The 22340-nt window shown below is 42.5% G+C and overlaps 1 protein-coding gene across 4 annotated transcripts in view; it reads left to right on the forward strand.

Annotated features, from left to right (window-relative positions):
* The window catches only part of LOC133506242 (LIM and calponin homology domains-containing protein 1-like), a 41609-nt gene that overhangs the window by 12857 nt on the left and 6412 nt on the right, over nucleotides 1-22340 (forward strand). For 3 of the 4 annotated variants that reach the window (XM_061830192.1, XM_061830189.1, XM_061830190.1), the window contains exons 7-17: nucleotides 1021-1148; nucleotides 2094-2164; nucleotides 3236-3434; nucleotides 14789-14921; nucleotides 15826-15974; nucleotides 16636-16896; nucleotides 17063-17327; nucleotides 18220-18522; nucleotides 19948-20047; nucleotides 20133-20158; nucleotides 21234-21326. In XM_061830192.1, coding sequence (XP_061686176.1) covers nucleotides 1021-1148; nucleotides 2094-2164; nucleotides 3236-3434; nucleotides 14789-14921; nucleotides 15826-15974; nucleotides 16636-16896; nucleotides 17063-17327; nucleotides 18220-18522; nucleotides 19948-20047; nucleotides 20133-20158; nucleotides 21234-21326 — 1728 coding nt within the window. The remainder of the gene's footprint in view (nucleotides 1-1020; nucleotides 1149-2093; nucleotides 2165-3235; nucleotides 3435-14788; nucleotides 14922-15825; nucleotides 15975-16635; nucleotides 16897-17062; nucleotides 17328-18219; nucleotides 18523-19947; nucleotides 20048-20132; nucleotides 20159-21233; nucleotides 21327-22340) is intronic. The other variant, XM_061830191.1, reaches the window with a different exon arrangement.

Here is a 22340-nt window from a genome sequence, read left to right on the forward strand (position 1 = left end):
TCTTTAGGGCACTGGAATAAAGTGTCAATATTGTGCAAGAAGGGTGTAATATTGTGAGGAAAATGTGGGAAAAAAATTAATAACTACATTTGCAACTGTAACAAGAATTAAATTGTGAAAGGAGAAGAAAAAAATCTAATCTACAAGAAAAAAAACTACTCTCAGTTCTTGATTTGGCATATATCGTTTGGCCCATATATCAATAATAAAAAAAAAAAAAAAAAAAAATACCACCATTAACCCTTTCCGGGCAGGGGTTGCAAATTTGCAACAGGTTTAATATAATCGAAAATTTTAACTCCAGAGTATCATTTTCTGAAAGTATCGGATTTTTCCATCAATCCATCCATTTTCTTTGCCGCTTTTCCTCACGAGCGTCGCGGGGAATGCTGGAGCCTATCCCAGCTGTCAACGGGCAGGAGGCGGGGTACACCCTGAACCGGTTGCCGGCCAATCGCAGGGCACATAGAGACACTTACAATCACACCTTGGGGCAATTTAGAGTGTCCAATTAATGTTGTATGTTTTTGGCATGTGGGAGGAAACCGGAGTGCCCGGAGAAAAACCCACGCAGGCTCGGGGAGAACACGCAAACTCCACACAGGTCGGTCTGGGATTGAACCCAGGACCTCAGAACTGTGAGGCCAACGCTTTACCGGCTTCTCCACCGTGCCGCCCATATTTTCCTCTCTGCAAATTTTTTTTGGTCCAGAGTGGGTTGATCAGACACTAAATTGCCCCGAGGTGTGATTGCGACTGCGGCTGTTTGTCTCCGTGTGCCCTGCGATTGGCTGGTGACCAGTTGACAGCAGGGATAGGCTCCAGCACCCCCGCGACCCTCGTGAGGATAAGCGGCAAAAGAAAATGGATGACTTGAGGAGCTATAACGCCACGCACAATTTATTCCACAATCGGGATCATCCAAATGGACAGTCCTAAATGTGCAATTGTTGAGAAGAAAAATGTAAGACTTCTTTTGTGTGCTAATGTTACTGCTGCCTTCTGTTCCCGCGCGCTTAGGACAGCGAGGAGGCGGGCGACGGCTCGCAGAAGCGCGGCGTTCGAGACAGCGGTTACGACTGCTGGGATTCCGAGCGCAGCGACTCACTCTCGCCACCTAGGCACACTCGAGACAACTCTTTAGACAGGTCCGTGTGTGGATAACAATAGAACAACAAAAGTAACAGGAACCTGTTAAACGGATGTCTATGTTTTTCTGGCAACCATTCAACCGTGTGGGTGTATTTGATTTCCCAGTTTATTGAACGCAACATTTTCATTCTCATTGGATGCGCTGTATGCGACCCCGCTATCTCGTGTTCACGAATGGATAGCTTTCCAACTACGCCATCTTGTGTGTCATAGAGGTCAAAGAACACAGGTGATAGGTGAAGCGTGAAGTTTTTTTCCATCGTTAATTTGTCCCATTTGTCAAAGGGTGGTGGTGACACACAAGATGGCGTAATTGGAAACGTATCCGTTAGCTGCAATTGAAGTTAGTCGGTTAATTAGGTCGGTAGTTTATTAGTTTTCCATTAGTGACCTATTTAGCTAACTATAATAAATGTTTGTTATGTTGGCAGGTAGATTCATATTGCGTGTATTTCTTAGCTGGCTAGCTAGCTGGTTTGTTGGCGATGAACACTAAGTAGCCAGCTTGCTAACTAGCCGCTATCGAAGTCAGAGAGTGAAATGGTTAGTTTGTCACTTAGCATGAAAACACTGACTATAGTAACTAATTACATAGTCAGTCGATCAGTCAGCTAGTTTGATAGGCTGACCATTATCAAAGTCAGACAGATGGTCGGTTAAGTTAGATTTGACAAAATACAGCATAATGAGACACGCACACGTTGATTCCATGCAAAGCAAGTTGTAAACAACTCAATAGAGATAGCACGTCAGGCGTCTTCACTGCAGCATGAAAGACTATTGATTTTTTTTTTTTTTTTTTCTCAAGCTGAACTCACAAAGGGGGTCTTTTTTCGTCTTCTAAACATTTGTACCCTCATTGCGAACTCCAACAATAAGACCGTAGTAATATTACGAGCCATTCACTCATGTCGTTGATTGTGTTTTTGTGTCATTGACAGTCTGGACTCGGTTGGTTCGCGTTCGCAGCACAGTCCTTCTCCCGATGTGGCCAACCGAGGGAACGCGGAAGGTTTGTTCCCACTGGAAATATTCAAATGAATCATAACGTGTGACGGCTGACGCGTCCATCTTCATTTATTAGACTCAAGAATATTGAATGGGGGCTTTAACCTTGTTGTGCCGTGTGGACAGCCGAGTGTGTGTGCATGCGTATTCACGAAGGTGAAACAAACGGGCTTCCTTATCTCGAGCCTTTAAATCAAAGTTTTTTGTTTTTGCCTTGCAGAGGTTGTGACGATTGATACTGTTTTTTTTGTCCAAACGCTATCTGACACCCTCATACAGGATACTGTACTGTGTGGAGTGTTAAAATCAGAGCGTGACAAGTCTGTGAGTTAGGTAGTTAGCTTCCAACTAGCTAGTTGTGTAGCTAATAGGGATCAAGGTTGTTAGTAAATGTTTTTGTAGTTTTCAGTCAGTAGCGATGTAGTTTTTTGTACGTTATTTAGTCAGCTGCATAGCTAGTAAGTTTATCCACAAGCTAGTAAGCTCGCTGACTAACCTGAGTCCAACGTTTAGATGGTTTGGGTTTTAGGACGTAATTTGCAATTAGGTTTGTTATTTAATTATCTCGATAACTAGTTAGTTTGTAAGTTCACTTTAATGATCAATTTCAGTTGGTTAGTAAACCTTTGCTAGCTAGTTCGATCTGTACAATTCAACTCAGTTAGCTAGTTATTTATTTTAAGCTAGTTATCTAATGGGTTAGTTGATGGACAGTATTTAGCTAAGTAGGTAAAATTATAGTAGTTAGTTTGGGTGGTAGGTTGTGAGTTTGCTGTCATTGAGTTATTTGGTTACCTAGTTGGCTAACAGTTAGCTGTCTAGCTAAATGTAATCAAAGTTTGTTAGTCTGTTGTTTCGGTAGTTTATTGTAATCATATTGGTTAGGTTGACAGTCAGACAGTTAGTTAGTTAAATAGTTAGTTAGCAGTCCCCCTGAAACTCAAAACGCCACCATATGTCCATTCATTATGTGTCACATCATCTCTGTAAACAAGGAAGTAGTGAATATGCTAGCTAATGAACAGCTGAGCACTGTTGACTCTGTCTTTGAATGCTTCAATGGCCTGAACATCAGGAAAAGATGGCGACCTGGAAGCGGACGGCAGCAGGAGGCTTGACGTGCAGAAGGACGACATGTCGGCCCGGCGTGTGGCCAGCGGTGAGGCGCGCGCCCCTGTTGTCTTCAATCAGTTCCTGCCCAATCGGAGCAATGCCGGCTCCTACGTCCTGAACACGAGGCGCAGACCTCATGCCGAGGACAGAGAGCAGCGCAGGTAAATACGCTTTAAAAAAAAAAAGTATTTGTAAGTCGACCGACCCTCCCTGACGTCACACCGAACAGTCCCTCCGAGGGCAAAAAGACTCCGAAAAGCGTCACCTGGGCGCCGGACCACCAGGGTGAAAGGGAAATGTGTGAGCAGACAAGGCTGCAGAGGTTGGAGAAGGCGGGCATCAAAGTGCTGCCTGCTGCCCTTCGTTACGGAAGGTCAGCGCTTGGGTTGTTATGCTGGCACCTTGTCCACTAACTTGTGATTTGTTGTGCAATTCATAATTCCAGAGCAGAAAGATGAGTTGATTTGTCTGATTTAGTTAATTGACTGATCGTGTGGGTGCTGTTGTTGGCCAACAACTAACCGCTTGAGAAGTGCTGACTTGTTGTTTCTGGTAGCAGTGGGTATTCATAACAAATACTGCATCAATCACCTCAAAGATCAACCATCGCTTATCGACTGCTTGTTCCTTTTAGGCTTCTTTAATGGAGACATAAATCAAAAGCTTGCCATTCTTAGCAACCAAGATATGTGGTTAGCTAGTTAGCTAATGGTTGGTTGGTAGCTACCTGACCACAATCAAAGCAAAATAATCAGGTAGTTAACTCACCGTAGTCAAATTCAGTTAATCACTTCGTCAGTTGGCTAACCACAATATAATTCAGTTAATCGGTCTGTTGGTTAACAAAACAATCTTTTAATCAGTTAGTAACGTAGTCAGTCAGTTAGTTGATTGGTTAGCTAGCTAATGTTTTTTCTAGCCAACTAGCCACAATCAAACTCAATCAGTTAGTTAACTAACCATAACCAAACTGAGTTGAACAGTTAGTGAGTTACTCAGGTAACTGCAATATAATTCAGTTAATTGGTTTGTTAGTTAACAAAATATATAAATCGATGTTAGCTAGTTAGTTATTTAGTCAAAATCCAATTATGTTAGTGAGCTAGTTAGTAGGTTAATTCACTAGGTAGTTTGTCATTAGCTAATTATCTAATCACCACCAAATATAATTAGTTCATGAACGTACTATCTAGTTAGCTAACTTTCTACCTAACCATTGTTTTTTGTTACTTGCTCGTTTCCTGGTGTTAGTTACTGACTAGTTTATTAGTTAGCTAGATAGTCAACAGTTATAGATCCATCCATTTTCTTAGCTGCTTATCCTCACAAGGGTTGGGGGGAGTGCTGGGCCCTATCCCAGCTGTCAGTGGGCAGGAGGCAGGGTACACCCTGAACTGGTTGCCAGACAATCGCAGGGCACATGGAAACAGACAAAAGTCGTACTCGCAATCATACCTAGGGGCAATTTAGAGTGTCCAATTCATGTTGAACGTTTTTGGGATGTGGGAGGAAACCGGAGTGCCTGGAGAAACCCCACACAGGGACGGGGAGAACATGAAAACACCACACAGCCGGGTCCAGGGTTGAACCCGGGAGCACAGAACTTTGAAGCCAACGCTTTACCAGCTGCTCCACCGTGCCGCGGTGAACAGTTACTCAAATAATGTTGTGATTAGGTTTCCTTGGAGGGGGTCTTCCTTTTGGTTTTTGACTCATCTGGGTGAACTAATGGTCTTGTGGGCCAGATTAAATCTGTGCACGTCGCTAACGCTTGGCATTGAGGAACGTCAGTGTGGGCTTCTCTGCATTCCTGACATGACTTGTCGCCACCCCGTCTTCAACTCAGCCCTTCTTCCTCCTCCACCTCGCCCACCCCGGAGAGACCAGCTTCTCCCAAAATTATCCTTCGCCGCAACAATGACTTTTTGAACTCGGGCAAATCCGCCTGGGACTCGTCCTCGGACGGCGAGGGCGAGGCGGAGGGCCGGAAGGTACCGGATGTTCTAAAAGATGACCTGGCCTCTCGAAGGGCTCCTCGGGGCCCCGCGGCGCCAAGAGTGCATCAGTTTGTCATGGCCGCACCGCTGCTCGAGTGCAGCAGCAAAGATCAGGAACGCTGGGAAGGCATCAGGCGAGCTTCGCATAAAACACTACTGGACAAGGACACCAGGTTAGACCGTGCACTCTGTGTGTTATACGTCTGTTCCCCCCCCCCCAACTATTGTTCCACTCACTCTTTTGCCCCGACAACTGGACAGCCAGCTTGATCAAATCCCTGACATCATTACTCGCCAAAGACAAGACAAGGATGAGGACTGTGAGGAACAAACCGAGGATGCGGGCAGGGTTAAAGCGACGCCCGACAGGCGGACCGACGACCTGGCTCTCAGACGGGCTCAGTGTAGGGCGAGCCCCCTCCGCCGGGATGGGCCGACGACCTTGGCGTCGGCCGCCATGAGTCAAGCCGATGTGCAGAAGTGGGAGAGGCTCAGGATGAGTGAACCCAGGTGCCCCCTGAACACAGACACACAGAATCATCAATATGGGTGTGTGTGTGTGTGTGTGTGTGCCTGCTATTGTGTGTGCTGTAGGAAATTTCGGGATAGCACGGAATGTTTTCGTCACAATTTTTCCATTAAAAAGATGTTAACCAGATTTAATATTTAAAAAGGAATCGTAAACCACAAGGCATAATGGAAAATCTGCGAAGTGACGACGGGTGCAAGTTTGCTGCTTTGCGGTCCCAAGTTTTGCACAACTTTAGAGGTTCCAATGTAGCCTAGACAACTGCTACACTCATACCTGTCAACTTTTCGGAGCCCCAACCTGTATAAACCACCCAAAAAAAATCCTTATATCGAAGCAAATCATGTCCAAATAACAGAGGGGAAAAACATAAAGTTTTTCAATGATTTTTATTGTAGATCTCCATAATGATATCTGAAGTTAATATCTAATTATACTAAGTAGAATGATCAAAAAGATGGCTATTAGCCAGGCTACAATATCTCAGATATTTGTAAGAGTGATTCACCAAAGAGAATCAAAGAAAAACGTTTTGAAAGATTACATATCTCCTGAATGCCGATGATCAATTCCTTATTTTTAGTGATTAAGGAAGGAGCTGATATATTTGATAAGGCTAACAATAAGCTATAGATTAACTCACTGACATTAGCTAATGTTGCTAATCTTGACATACATATGACACCCTTGGGGTGGCATTCAATTATTTTATTGTCAGCTGTTATAAAAACACGACCATGAGCTAGAATGCTAGCAGGCGAGCTACAATAATCCCATGTATTTGTAATGAGGCCCGGGCGGCTAACTAGCAAACATGCACGCTACATTAGCTACGAGCTAAGTCAAATTAATTTGAGCCACAAATGATCAAAATCAAGATAAAAAAAAATGACACTCACTTTGCAGTCAAGTAATATCCCCGTATAGCTCCTATCTCGATAGGTTAGCGTCACCAATAGCGTATCGTTAACGATTTGATCGATTGTGGCGGGTGGCCGAGAGCCAGCCGGCAGCTCGATCCGGGCCAAGGATTTACCGGAAAGTTACCGGAAATCAAAGTATTTTGCTAATCCAAATTGACATTTGCCGCTGCGCTAAACATCATGACTGCTGCGACAAAAATCTTTGATGCAGGCTTCGTTTGGAATTCCCCTAGCTTTGGGTTTTCCCCACAATAGAGTAGATTAGCGCCATTCTGGGCAAAAGCAAAATCAGAATCCGTATGATTTGTGATATTCGGCCGTATACGTAAGATTCACCACAAAATCCATATGAACTACGGCTAAACCGTACGAGTTGACAGGTATGTACACTCAGGAGCCGTAAATATACATCTTTAAAAGTACGCCCCCTCGCGGTTGCTTGGTTCCCTTGAAATCGGCTTTAAATCTCGTTTAGTTCCCACTCGCTTGGTTCCTTTTCACCACTTTATTTATTCTCCTCATTATTGTTCACTTCATTGCCATCTGACAGACTCTGAAAGGGCAGGGAATGTGCCGACCCTTAGTGTGTCGATGTGTGTACTTGTGTATCATTGTACTTGTCGTGTGTGTGTGGTGTGTGTGTGTGTGTGTGTGTGTGTGCTACAGAGGAAAAAAGGGGTGATTGTTGGCTCGATGCTGAGGCTTTTGTTTTTTGTCCTACTGGCGCTGATGTATTTAGATCGCACAAAAGAGGTTTTGTTCGCCTGAATATCACATGGAGAAAATGGCTGACGTGCAAACATATAGCAAGATAGCACATTTTGATTCAAGTTCTTGAGGCAGCTCAATTAGGGATTTAACTCCTATTGTATAACTCTGTAGATAGTTAGCCGCTATTAAAGATTAGAATGGCGAAAATGCTAACTTGCTGTGCTCAAATAAAAAACATCAACCGGAGTCCAAAAAACCCGAAACTTTTCCGTGCACTGAGTGATGTGGCTGAAACCACTTGAACTCATGAACGAAAATCATACTTTAGAAATTAGTTTTCATGAAAATTACTAAATTGCTTACAGTTGTGATGCTAACTTGTCCTGCAACCGGTTTACAAAAAGTATTGCAGTGGACAGATTAGGATGTTAGATCCCGTCCTGTCGATCCATAATAACACATTTGAGAGTTTTCGAACGTCTCGGTTTTCAAACGAAAATTTCAAGATTTTTTTTTTTTTTTTTTGCTTCGGTTTTCCAACGAAAATCGGTACTCGAACGCCCCAAACAAAACCCTGAAGTAACAGAACGCGCGCGACCCGACCAACTGACCCACCCGCGACGCTCTTTGTTATTGTCAATTCGAACGAACCCCCGAAGAAATAAACCCGGAAATAACATAACATAACTCGCGCGGCGGTTGATTCGGTCTGTTCTCGGACTGCCTTCTGGAACGGATTGTGGTCGAGAACCGAGGCACCACTGTAATAACATTGTAACAGTTGCTATGCTAACTTACAGCATGACAGCATCCTGAGTACAAATGTGCCATCGGAGCATGATTGGGATTTTTCATCCTGTTCGGTAGTTATCTGAGTACTCTAATATATGAAAATGGCTATTAATGCTATCTGTTGCTTTGCTAGCATATAGCGAGTTAGCGATCGAAGTACAAAAGTGTTATGGTGCGTCAATTGGGATCTTACACCTGCCCTGTTGTCAGGTTCTGTTACAAATGGGAATGCTAACATGCTAACAATTGCTATGCTAACACATCCCAAGATGGCAGCCTATTCTACTTCTGTTTCCCTTCATCCTTTCATTTGGAGTTGTTCATTTGCTCATTCACTTCTCCGCTATGTTTGTGTGTGTGTGTGTGTGTGTGTGTGTGTGTGTGTATGCATATATTGTATGAATGTGTGTGTGTGCCTGCTTATAGCGAGCCTGGCCCCGTTCTCGTGTGTCAGGCTTGTCGGGAGAAAACATATGCCAGTGGCGGACGGGGTCTCAGCAAATCTGTGAGATTCGGGGGCGTGACCGAGATGGGGCGGCCAATAGGCGTGCCCGAGTCGGGGTTGCTAGGACGACTGGTCTCCCGAGCGACGGTCGCCGTGCCGACCATTGGCCTGGGCTCCCTGCTCTCAGAGCGGGAAGGCAGGTACAAACGTGGCCGCTTGCACTGGTTTGGACTGGGGCCGATGACATCATAGTTGTCTTATTCGAGCGCTCGTTACCAGGCTTTGTATTTGGCTTGACACGGATCCAACCATCTACATTTTCCCCGTTTGGTTTTTGCTTTGAAAAGGACAAAAGCATGTTATGTTTCTCGTTTTCACATCTTATGTGATGAGAAAATGGTAATATGATAATAATCACAATCGTAATAACGGGTAAAAATAAAACACATTGGCAATAATGAGAGCTAGCCATCCCTTTTCCCAGCTGCTCATCCTCACAAAGGTCATTGGAGGGCTGCAGCCTATCCCAGCCAACTTCAATTTTCAAAAGATTAATTGGAAGGATTGGCCGATATTTCTGTTTTATCTTTGCCCTCCCTCCAAATATTACATTTTGTTACAATGCTAAAAGCTAGGTTGCTAACGTAGGCCTCTAAGATATTATCAATACGTTTGGACCCATAAGATTTTTTTCTGGATCAGGTCTTGGGCATGCACTGCAGTGCCGAAGCATGGGTAGACTGCTGAAAATTGCTCTTCTAACATGTAGCACGACAGCAACCTGATTATAAAATATGCTAAAGCAGATCAACGATTTGACATCGTACCTATCTGGTCTAATAATGAATCTGATAACGCGAATGGCTAAAATGCTAATCGAACGCTTGCTGTGCTAACAAATAGCAAAATGGCAACTTGCTCCTGATACGGCCGATAAATACAGATGTGACAAACTACTATTTAAAAAAAAAAAATTAGCAAACCACAAATATATTAACAGCTGGTATGCCAACATGTTGCAAAAGAGCAACACCAGTACAAAAAGCAGTCAGGTAGATTGGTTAGCATTTTACATTGCGGAATTGAAAGTCATTCGCTATAACAAAAACTGATACATGCTAACAATTGTGATGCTCATATATAGCATGATGATAACCTCAATACACAAACTGATAAAACTAATCAATTAGGATCTTACATCCTTCACTGTAGTTGGCTATTATTAGCAATGAGAAGGGTCTACATGTTAATATGCTAACTGTTGCCTTGCTAACACAATCACGTGATATTGGAACACAAACAAGAGCCAAGGCAGTTCCATTTAGAGTTGAAATCCCACTTGGTACTTGGGTCGTATTACTCATGAGAACTGCTAAGATGTTAAGTTAATAACGCTAACATAACGCCTGAAAGAAACCTTGGTACAAAAGCATCCCAAGAGAGTTTAACATGCTAACAATATGACGCTATGGCTTCTATTGGGAGTTACATCTGCCTCTTTAGTCGGAAACAATTACTTATGAGAATTTGTCGGATGTAAACGCGTTAACAATTGTGATGCTCATGTATAGCATGATGATAACCTCAATACACAAACTGATAAAAAAAATCAATTAGGATCTTACATCCTTCACTGTAGTTGGCTATTATTAGCAAAGAGAATGGTCTACATGTTAATATGCTAACTGTTGCCTTGCTAACACAATCACGTGATATTGGAACACAAACAAGAGCCAAGGCAGTTCCATTTAGAGTTGAAATCCCACTTGGTACTTGGGTCGTATTACTCATGAGAACTGCTAAGATGTTAAGTTGATAACGCTAACATAACGCCTGAAAGAAACCTTGGTACAAAAGCATCCCAAGAGAGTTTAACATGCTAACAATTATGACGCTATGGCTTCTATTGGGAGTTTACATCTGCCTCTTTAGTCGGAAACAATTCCTTATGAGAATTTGTCGGATGTAAACGCGTTAACAATTGTGATGCTCATGTATAGCATGATGATAACCTCAATACACAAACTGATAAAAAAAATCAATTAGGATCTTACATCCTTCACTGTAGTTGGCTATTATTAGCAAAGAGAATGGTCTACATGTTAATATGCTAACTGTTGCCTTGCTAACACAATCACGTGATATTGGAACACAAACAAGAGCCAAGGCAGTTCAATTTAGAGTTTAAATCCTACTTGGTACTTGGGTAGTATTACTCATGAGAACTGCTAAGATGTTAAGTTGATAACCGGTGTAAATCTAACATAACGCATGAGAGTTTAACTTGCTAACAAGTATTACGCTAGCGTATCGCAAGAAATAACTTCTATTGGGAGTTTAGTTTACATCTTTCTCTTTAGTCGGAAACAATTACTTATGAGAATGTGTCAGATGTAAACACGTTAACAGTTGCGATGCTAACATATAGCAAGATAGCAACCTGAAGACTGCGTTTGTCGCATTTGCATGCACAGTTGTAACTCCACGGCATCAGCATGAGCCGGTTTTCGAGCTCTATGTGATGCCCTTACAGCCTCGCAGATGGAGGGCTCAGCAGTCAAGGTACCTCCAACCTCTCACCTGACTCTCTGGAGGTTTCCCGCTCTTTGATCGAGCCAGACGCCGGTCTGGCTCAGTGTGAGACCAGTTTGAAGAAGGAGGAGGAAGAAGAAGAGGAGAGGACACCGGACATTCAGAAAGATGACATGATGGCGAGGCGAACGGGAGTTTTCCATAAGCAAAGCGCCTCTTTGGGATCTTACAACTGCTTCCTGCCTTTGCCCGCCTCAAAGTCCAAGGTCCAGGTGACTGTTCCGGCCGCCAAGGAAATGGACAAGATCAAGAACATCAGGTGGGGACGTTCAAATGTGTCAACTAATCAGCTTGTTGGTGTGGAATTCAAACATCTCACTGGAGTTTTTGTCACAGAGCGGAAGAAGGGAAAGATCTCATTGAAAGTTGCCCTCGCACTCATATTGAGAGGGAACATGTTGATGGTGACGGTGATGATGATGATGATGATGATGTTGTTGAGGACGAGGTAAACGAACCTCTTCCCAACCCGGAGAAGGACGACATGATGGCTCGCAGGGCGGGTTGGCTCCCAAAATCCAGTGCGATCTTCAGGCAGTTTCTACCTGTGCCGGGCGCGCTTAGAAACAATCCCGTGCAAAGTTGCGGAAACAAGCGGGGACCCAAGTGTGTGGAAAAGATGGCGGACGAAAGGTACCGTTTGGGCTTTGGTGTCGGAACTCGCGTCAAAGTGACTAACAAAGCATCAAGGAGATGACTTGGACTCTGTATTACAAAATCTGCCTTTTACAAAAAATGACCACTTTTGATTGACCCGATCAGGAAGGTTTACATTTATTTAAATATCCTGTGTTGTGGGTCAAATAACAAATCGAGAGTTTATTTTATTTATTTTTATCCATTGCTAACAAACAACTGAATAATACAATTGACCTTTTTTTTCACATTTTTTCTTTTAATTGGAAAACATCAATTTAATGTTAATGATTTGCGAAGCTCATTTAAATGAACAATATTAATATTCAGTGAGAAATAATACAAATATTTGGGAAGTTGTTTCAGTGATGCGCGGCAAATTTTATTCCCACGAATTTGCAGATGATAGAAACCCTGGGCCGACAGCGAATAGGGAAAATCCAGATGGAATTGATGCTCATAATTGCCATAAAAAAATTACAAACGAGAAACTGCGAACACGCAGGGGTCCATTATACATACTTGATTTTATTTTCCATCCAGGCATCAATTCATCAATTTTCCATGTGAATAATTGTCTGTCTCTACGTGCCCTGCGATTGGCTGGCAACCAGTTGAGGGTGTATCTTGCCTCCTTCCCGTTGACAGCTGGGATAGGCTCGAGCACTCCTGCTACCCTCGTGAGGATAAGCGGCTAAGAAAATGAATAGATGGATGGATTTTACATTTCTTTTTTTTATTTCACAAAAGTGCACCCCTGAATATTTGTGGGTCAGGATTCACCTATTCCCTGATTTTCTCGGAAACGCAAGCTTGTTTGCGATATTTTGTCACCAATCCCCCACAGTTTTTTTTTCACGCGATCCTCTGCGTATTTATGTTTTCAAATAAAAAATTGTGAAGAAAAATCATGGCATTTATAATGAGTTTCGGTTATTCACAGATTATCGCTAGGCCAGTGACCTGCTCGCTCAATCAGGAGTGGATGTGTATGGTCTTCTGCATCATAATTTTTCAATCAGCAAATCAGTTATTTATGGACGTAAAGGCAGAATTTCTGATACATTTTTTGTCCTGGGTGTCATTGTACGGCTTAGGTGTACCTAATATTGTGGCTAGGAAACTTCGGCGTGTTTTGGGACGAGCATGATTGTCTGAGGTGTGATGTGCGGACATTCACGTTGCCGGCGGGCGACCTAGCTTGGAGTTGACGGCTTTGTCTCGCTCGGTTGGTCAGTAGCGGCGTCCCACCTCCCGAAATCCCGCCCGGGAAGTGCGAAGGGCCTGAGGGGGAAGTGGATGAGGAAAACCAGAAGGCAGCAGATGCGACAAATGTGACCCCGTCCCTACTCCGGCTGGGTGATGTCGTCCCGCCAAATTGTGAGGCGGGGTCAGGGAACGCCAATCAGAAAAAGGAGAAACCACCGAGGAAGAAAGCCTCCTGCGTGGCGAACGACGACCAGCTGCCAGTGATGTGAGAGGCCCTCGCAATTTTTTTCTGCACGTGTGTTTTTCTTCCATCCAAAGAAAGTGTCGAATTGAATTCTCGCGTCCGAAATGTTTGGCCGGGTCGGACATTCGTAATTGCGTCTTGTTCACTGCGTTTTGTCCTTTCAGGATGAACCGCAGAGTCGCTTTTATGTCCGGGGACGCCGAGTAAGTTTGACAATGCGGATCTGGACGACTTTATGCATGCTAACCATAACAACGGCACTTTTTCGTACAGTTCAACCTCTGATGTCATTTTTTGAGTTTTTTACCTTTTGGAAAACATGGAAATATTGTCAAAGTAGTCAAAGTCTTACCATCATGAAACCTTTATTAACTGAACAGGCAATTCAATGATGAGACTTATCAAATTTGTTTTAACGTTATTATTGTAGTCTAAAAAAAAAAAAGTTAACCATAGTTATAATAAAAGGTAAAAACAGAATTTAAAAAATAGCTGTAATATTGAATAATAATGGAATAATGTTCTGAAGAGTCGGTGATGCCTTTAAATGTGTAAATAAAAAATAAAAATAAAAACAATAAAATAATCATCTGTTAGTTAAAGGATGAAAAACACAAAAAAAGATTTTAAAAAAACTCACTGCTTTAATGACATAAAATGTTAAAAAAAACATAAAGTAGTAACTTTAATGATGAAAAATGTTAAAAAAAAATAATGACACACTTTTTTTAACCTCTAGAATTGTCGCACAATTAAAAAAATTGATATTTTATTGTGAAAAAGCAATGATGAAATGCAAAAAGTGTGTCACCAATTGGCATTAAAATGCAAAAAGATGTTAACCACTGTGAAGTCTGAAACGTAAAACAAATGATAAAACAACTCTGTAAACTGTCATAATGTAAATGGTTTTAAAGCACTAAAACAGTCAGTTTTAACTATTGGAGCAAAATGTAAAATAATGATAAAACACTTAAATTTAATAATGCAAATTGTAGGGATAAAAAACAGAAATGAAAGTTGTGCAATTATGAGTTAAGCTTTTTTTTTTTACACTATTTAGCGTCACACTAAAGTGGAAAAAAAAGGTACTCAGGAATAAAATATACTGTAATACTAAAAAAACATAAATATGGAATAATGACTTGAGGTTTCACTGTATTATGGTCCTTTAAGCAAATACGCTCCCAGCGGTTTGCTTTTTCCATTCATCGCTAACATTTTTTTGTCATTTTTTTAAATGTGTATTTAATTCAAGTTTGCTCACTGTGCTCCATTTCAAGTCATGATGTTTGCGGTTTGTTTTTTCCTTTTGCTCCATGATTCATTTATCGCTTGCCTTTAATACTTACCGCACTTGAGTAGTGGTGGCCATTGTCCAGTATTAAGTGTTTTAAAAATAAAAAATATAAAAAACAGGTGGGCTTTCTCGTTCAGGAGCGCGAGCATGAGCGACATGGTGGACCAGGACGAGGCCGGACACTTGCCGCCGCCGCTCAGCCTGTCACGCTACGAGCGCATGCACGAGCAGTACAACAACTTCCAAGACGAGGACGACCAGTGGCAAAGTGTAAGAGACTTAACAAGAAAATGGTTATGCTCTCTCCCAACTTCTGCGTAATGATATTTTTCCACTATACATTATATGTATTATCTAATTTTTTTAGTAATTACGGAAATCTTTGTCACGAAAAGACGTATGCCAAATGCCATCAGCCTCAGATTTGGTTTAAACTGGTTAAGTATTACTGTATGTCAGTCACTCACATTTGAAAAATGTACGGGTGTGGTCAGTCATGCCCGCAGATATAAAGTTAAGGGTGTGGTCCACAGTCATGCCCGCAGATATAAAGTTAAGGGTGTGATCCACAATCATGCTCGCAGATATAAAGTTGCGGGTGTGTGTTCTGTTTGTAAATATGAGTGTACCCCTTTAAGAGCGGACGGGGGCGGTGTCAGGTAAACTAGGAAGTAGAAGTAGGCTGAGCAGCAGCTCGTTAGAGACCGTTTGCTTCCGTGTTTAAAAAAAACAAATAAGACGTCAGTGTGTGGTTCACAGTGCTGGATCGGTTTTCGTGTGCCCTGAGAACGTGCGACAAGTGCGCAATTGCGCAGCTTAGAGGGAGCATTGGTCAACACTACACAAAATAAGCGACGTCTTTCAATATGTATGTATTTCTACTCGTAACAAATTTTACGCGTGTGATTTTTTGTGACTGATATATTTTTTTTTTAGTCAAATTTTATTCATTTACAAAAATTTCACACATTTCATCATTTTCACACGATACAAATTACTACCGTTATCTGCCAAAAATGCATTCTGTACTGGATTTATACATACTGCACATATCTAATAGACATACAGTCATGGCTACAAATATGGACACTCCTGGGGTGCAAAATGTTTTTTGAGCATGGCTTGAATTATATTTTTTTTCTTTTTTTTTTGTGACGATGCATTCATTCTACAGGACTTGGCCCGTTGGAAGAACCGCCGCCGCTGCGCCTCGCAGGAGCTGATCAAGAAGGAAGAGGAAAGGAAGAGGATGGAGAGGCTGAACGGGGAGGGAAGAGACAAGAGGAAGAGCATCAAGACCTACAAGGAGATTGTAGAGGAAAAGTAAGCGTCGCATAGGGGCCAAAGAGAAGTTCGTTCTTGTTTTTTTTTTTTTTTTTTTAAGGATGTCAGACTCCTTTTCCAAAGCTAAACGTGTTACTCTCAAATTATACTCAACAGTCCTCACTTTTCCTCGCCTATGAGCACATTTAACACGCACTAAATGTCGCCTAACCGTGTTGTTGTGCATGATTTGACTCCAAAGTCTCAAATTTGTTGTAGTGGGGCCTTTCGTCGCGTCTTGGAATAAACTAAATGAATAAATACACCATACTGTCACTCCAAGATTATAACATTAGAGGATACACGATAATAAGAACAGTAATAATAATATAATAAACACCACATTTGACTCCACAGTCTCCAATTTGTGTTGGCGGTGCCCGTCTGTCTCCTAAAAGAAGTAAATAAGTAGTAAACACAGGAAAATGGTTTTCCTGTATTAATTTTTTTGATTTGACTTCTTTCAGAAAAGTTTTTTTCATGACAATGCCTCGTTCTCAGCGAGGCGTTCAGTGTCGATTGTTTTTGGCGGATTCCTGTGGAATTGGTGACTCCCTCAGTGGAAATTCACGTTTGTAGCGTCTGCCACGGAAAAACCCATCAAAGAATTTGGACTTTTACGACTTGACGGCTCTGAAAACATCCATCTTTTTGTCCCCAGGGAACGGCGAGAGGCAGAGCTGTGCGAGGCGTACCGCAACGCGGCGTCGCCAGAGGAAGCGGCCGGGGTTCTGCAACGTTACGCTCTCCGATTCACCATCAGCGATGCCACGCTGGACTTCTTAAAGCTACCGCGCTCCACCGCGAACCCCGACGCGGTCCAAAACCAGGCCAACCACAAGCACAAAACCGTTCCCGATGACTCCGAGCCAGAATCAACACAACAGAAGACGTGTGGAGACTTACACAGTGGGGTGAAAAGGTAAGGGTATATTTCTTACTATGAAATAAACAAAATATTTATTAAGTCACAAATAGAACACGATATATAAAAAAATATCAGCATGAGTTGTGCAAAAAAAAAAAATATATATTTGTACTCATCATTGTCTAAAAAAACATCCGTTCATACCACTTGCCTCCTCCAGAGATCCACTGTCTTCAGACAGCACAGTTCCTCAATCCCAAGAAACCCTCGAATCTCCGATCCAAACATCCCCTCCTAAACCAGAACCAGCTAGCGAAGTGGACGCAAAACCCCAACCTAAACCTCCAAAGCCCAAACCTCCAACGTCTCACCCAGCAAAGACCGTACTCGCGTTCCCCTCGGCGCCGCCGCAGCCGCCTTCCCGTCCCGTCCCCCTGCTGGCTGCCAAGCCCTACTGCCAGCCACGCAGCTCACATGGAGTCAAGGTGAGGAAATATCATGTTCTTGGGTCTCTCGAAAGGCACTATATACCATATGTAAGTTATGTTATTGTTATTCCAGAATAGCTACACTATTATTACACAAGCAGAAATCAATCATGGTTTTTTTTTTTTACATTTATACTAAAAGTAATGAATAAGTAACACTAAAGAGTGGATGAGTAAATAAATAAGGAAGGATGTTTATTTGTAGAGCTACATAAAATTAGGCAGCTAAAATCATTCCATAATAATTATTGTCCATAGGTACGACCCAACTGAGGTTAAACAGTTCAGTAAAGGGTTGGATAATGAAAATAAAAGCGAGGAATTCACATAACGTACTTTCAGTTGTCATATGCAGAACTAATAGAACTGTTTGCAGTATGGATTTGAACATTGTCACAGTTGAGGCCGGTTTCACATCTTTATGAAGACTGTTGAAGATATTAGCAGCATAAAACTGAAATGCAGCCTCACTGTGTTTAGTCCTGGCTCTGTGCATCGTCATAAAACCAATCCTAGTGGTTTTTAGAGCTCCAGGCAGTTCATATCTAACATATCAGAGGTTTACTTTGGCTCTACACCAATAAACAGACTTGCAGTTTGAACAACAGGGGTCCCAAGATTGACCCGTGGGGAACTCCATCGGTCATAGCCACCTGGTCCAAAACATAGTCACCAAATTCAACAAATTATGAGATGGGACTCAAAACTAGTTTAGATTATCACGCAGTGTTCTAACCCGATGTCATAAAATCACAGTCACCTGCATCAAAGGCAGCGCCTGACTCAGCTTGCATCTGGGATCAGTCGGATGTCGAGAATCACCTTGATGAAAGATGTCTCAGTGTGGAGGTGTGGCCAAACATGGTTTTTGTCTCTGTATCACATTAAGATGGACGGTCTAGTACGTGTGAATGGCGACACGGACAGTTTGCCAGTGCATTCGCCGTCAGAGAAGGACAACCTGGTCATCCAGGCGGAGATGGAGGTCTCCTCTCTGCCAGAGATCCGGGACTGGTCGCCTCCTCCCCAGGCGGCGACTTCCTCCTCATCTTCCTCATCCTCCTCGTCTTCCTCGTCCTCCACCATCAGCTCGCTGTTCAGCGGGAGGAACTGCATCACCAAGACCACCATCGTCACTGAACTCACGCAGACCCTGGTGGAGCCCCACGGCCTGGAGAACAGCCACAGCCAGGTGACAAACAACACTTCTTTAATCATGAAAACCTCTGGAAGATAAAGTAATGATCACAATTATTTCGATTAATATTGAAATCACAATTAATAATTGTTTTTCTCTTCGTATGTGTTCCTAGCCGTTTTTTGAAGGTCAATCCCTCGGTTAATCGAATTCTAATGTTCGCGACCTCCTCAATAGGGTTTTCCATTGACTGATGGCGTAATGTGCCAGAGATATCTAAGTCGACTTGTGTCTTTTATTTCAATATTCATTGCAAGGAATATGTTTTGTTGTGCAGTAAACTCCAACTGGGGTGTGTCAAAAAAAAATGTGAAAGCAGCGGTCGGGAACCTTTTAGGCTGAGAGAGCCATAAATGGCAGAAATTTTCAAATATAATCGAATACTTTTAAAACTAAATACAAGTGTATTCGTGCATTTTATGTAAGGCCAACACTTCAAGAGTACAATAAGTCTCTAAATTCATTTAAATAACGTTATACTGTTGCTAACCAATGATGACAAAAGTACTTTTTACCATTAATGCGACTTCTATGCTAAAGGCTTAGTCATCTGTTTTCATATCCATGATATCAGACTTCATGGAGCCTTTGAGACTTCTATCCATTATTCATGAACGTAGGTTGATCGTAATGTTTTTTTTTTTTGAATGTGAGAAAGACTTTTCATATACATAAGTATAACCAAACATTGTCAGTACAGTAACAATGCGTGCCAACAGAGGCATGTCTTTATTGGGAAAGAAAGATTCCGGTGTTGGGCAGCGCGTTAGCGCGCTGTCATTATAAACCCCATTGATAGGCTGCGTAAGCGCTGTAACGTTTGTAATTATGAGTGTACCCCTTTAAGAGCCGAGAGGAGGGGGGCGGTGCAAGGTAAGCTAAGCTAGGAAGAAGAGTGTGTGGGCGTCATTTGAGAAAGTTATGCGTGGTGCCAAAATGCCCCCCTCCCCCAAAAAAAAAAGTCAGGCTGACGTCTTTTTTTTTGGGGGGGGGGGCACGCAGTCGATGGACCAGAACTTCCTCGTGATGGACACATTGAGCCCCCCTTCTGAATACATATATGTCGTTATGAGGGCCATACGCAACCAGCAAAAGAGCCAGGTGTGGCCCGCGAGCTGTAGGTTCCCCACCCTGCCTTTAAAGCTTCCTCGGGGAAAGAAGGTGTCACATGCTTACAACAGGCAACACGTGGTGCGTTCAGGGTTCAGGAACTCCATACACAATCTGTGCCGCTGCACATTTAGCGTTTTTCTTCAATTGCAACACTTTTTATGATCGTTTGAAAAAATGCGATTAATCACCCAGCACTACTGGAAGTCCATTCATATACTGTGAAAATATTGTCTGTGTGAGGACATTGTGCGTCCGATCACGTGCACGCACTATCCAAACATCGCGTAAAGAACATTTTACTTCCAGGCGAATGGCAGCGCGTCCGTCGAGAAAGCGGCGGAGGAGCAGCCAATTTCATCGTCGACCTCAATAACCAGCATACAGGAGAATTGTCCCAGTGTCGCAGGTACAACTCCGTAGTGTGACGTAGTTGCGGCATTGTTGAGAGATTTTCCTCATCATTGATTCATTCCCATTTTATCCTTCCGCAGAAGGCCAAGAGGAGAGCAGCACGAGCGTGAGTACCCCCATCAGCTCCTTTTCTCTCCCCCTGCTTCTCCTTCACCTTTCAATTGGACCTCATGTTTACCCCTCGTCTCCACTTGTTGTCCTCTGACCTTTCCTCTTTTTTTTTGTGTCATTTTGGCTGTCTCGACGTGTGCGCGTGTGTTTGGGCGTGGGGGACGTGGGGTAGATTGAGACCCCCATGTTGAACTTGGCTAAGCGTGTTAATCACTGGGTCTGGGACCCCAATGAGGAGCGTAAGCGTGTGGAAAGGTGGCAACAGGAGCAGGAGCGCCTCCTACAGGTACACCGGTGGTAATGCTCGTGTGTTGCATGTGTTGCCATGGTTACTGCCTGATTGTTCGGCACGATACAAGATTCTGCTTACACAAGTGTACTTCAAGTGGTTTATTTCATATTTTTATTAGCAAATGGGACACGTATAAATGTGGGGAAAAAAGTAAAACGAAAGTACAACAGGGCTAAAACTACAGTGGCCAAAGCGGGTCACGTGATCAGCAGAAAAGAAAACAAAATTAAGTGAAAATAAATCTGGCAGGGGAGTACAATAAAGTAAATATGGAAATTACCAAGAGGCAAAATAGTACTTAATAGTACTAGTACTGTTCTGTAAATAGTACTAAATATTAAATAGTACCGTATTTTCCGCACTATACGACACACCTAAAAGCCTTTAATTTTCTCAAAAGCCGACGGTGCGCTTTATAATCCAGTGCGCCTTATATATGGATCAATATTGAGCCTTTAGTGCAGCTCCATCTAACGGATGCGTAACGTAACTCCGGCCTCTACTGTAGCGTCTATTCGATGTGTTTTATAATCTGGTGCGCCTTATATATGGAAAAAGCTTTAAAATATGCCACTCATTGGAGGCGCGCCTTATAATGCGGTGCGCCTTATAGTGCGGAAAATGCGGTACTTATAATTGAAGTACTTGAATTAAACTGCTGAAATGGACTCTTCAACCACATTCTAATTTATTGCCATGCATCTGTAAACAGTTTATGAATATTGTATGTATGTTTTTTTTTTTTTTTTTATAGTAACTCAAGTTTTGCTTCTTAAAGGAACAGTACAAGAAGGAACAGGAGAAGCTGAAGAAGGAGTGGGAAAAAGCTCAGCTGGAGGTACAGGAGGAAGAGCGCAAGCACAACGAAGAGGTACGCCTACGTGGAGAAAGCCTGATGACGTTAGGGCCGTTTTTAGTCATTGCTCAGCCTACTAGTGCGCCGAATCGGCCATGCATTAGTACACTCATTGTCCTTTCTACTAAGACGATTTGATGTGGTAATAGAACGACTCTCTTACTGTGATGTCCTTTTTCCCCACATCTTCATTCGACTACTGTACGACATTCCTGCGTAGTAGTAGAACGACTAGGGTGCACTAGTAGAATGACTGTCTTACTAGTGACATTTTTTCCACCACTGCCTTCCACTACTGTATTAAATAAATGCACTCTTGTAAAATAACAAGGGAACATGAGCAGAACAACTTTGTCTTAGTAGTGAAATCTTTTCCACGACTGTATGATATTTTGCACATTATTAAAAAGATTAGGGCACACTAATGAAAATACTTCATATTTACTAGTTTTTTTTCCCCCCCATCACTGCCTTCCACTACTGTATATCATTTCTGCACACTCGCAGAATGATTTTCTTGCAAGCGGTGTTTTTTCCACGACTGCCTTCCACTACTATGTGACATTTCTGTGGACTAGTAGAACAACTATGTTGTATTAGTAATGTTATTTCCACTACTGTATGACATTTCAACCTACTATTTCTTTGGTAGTTTTTTTGTATGGTAAATGATGAGGGCCCTGTAGTAGACTAGTAGCATACACTGCTGAATTTAAGGATTATACAGCAAGAAATTCACATGATACAACATGAAATTACACCAAATCCCAGATTACTCCATCAAGATTTGTGAGATATAAGTAAAATAAGATACAATTGGACAAGATAGAAAATATATTTTTACACAAGTACTTGGAGCTGTCAAGTGTGCAAATTCAGCAAGGAATTGGATGAAGCAAATAGTATATTATCCATCCATTTTCTTAGCCGCCTGTCCTCACAAGGGTCGCGGGGAGTGCCGGAGACTATCCCAGCCGTCAACGGGCTGGAGGCGGGTTACACCGTGAACTGGTTTCCAGCCGATCGCAG

Source organism: Syngnathoides biaculeatus, chromosome 9 (assembly GCF_019802595.1).
Source record: "Syngnathoides biaculeatus isolate LvHL_M chromosome 9, ASM1980259v1, whole genome shotgun sequence".
In the NCBI taxonomy this organism is placed as follows: domain Eukaryota; kingdom Metazoa; phylum Chordata; class Actinopteri; order Syngnathiformes; family Syngnathidae; genus Syngnathoides; species Syngnathoides biaculeatus.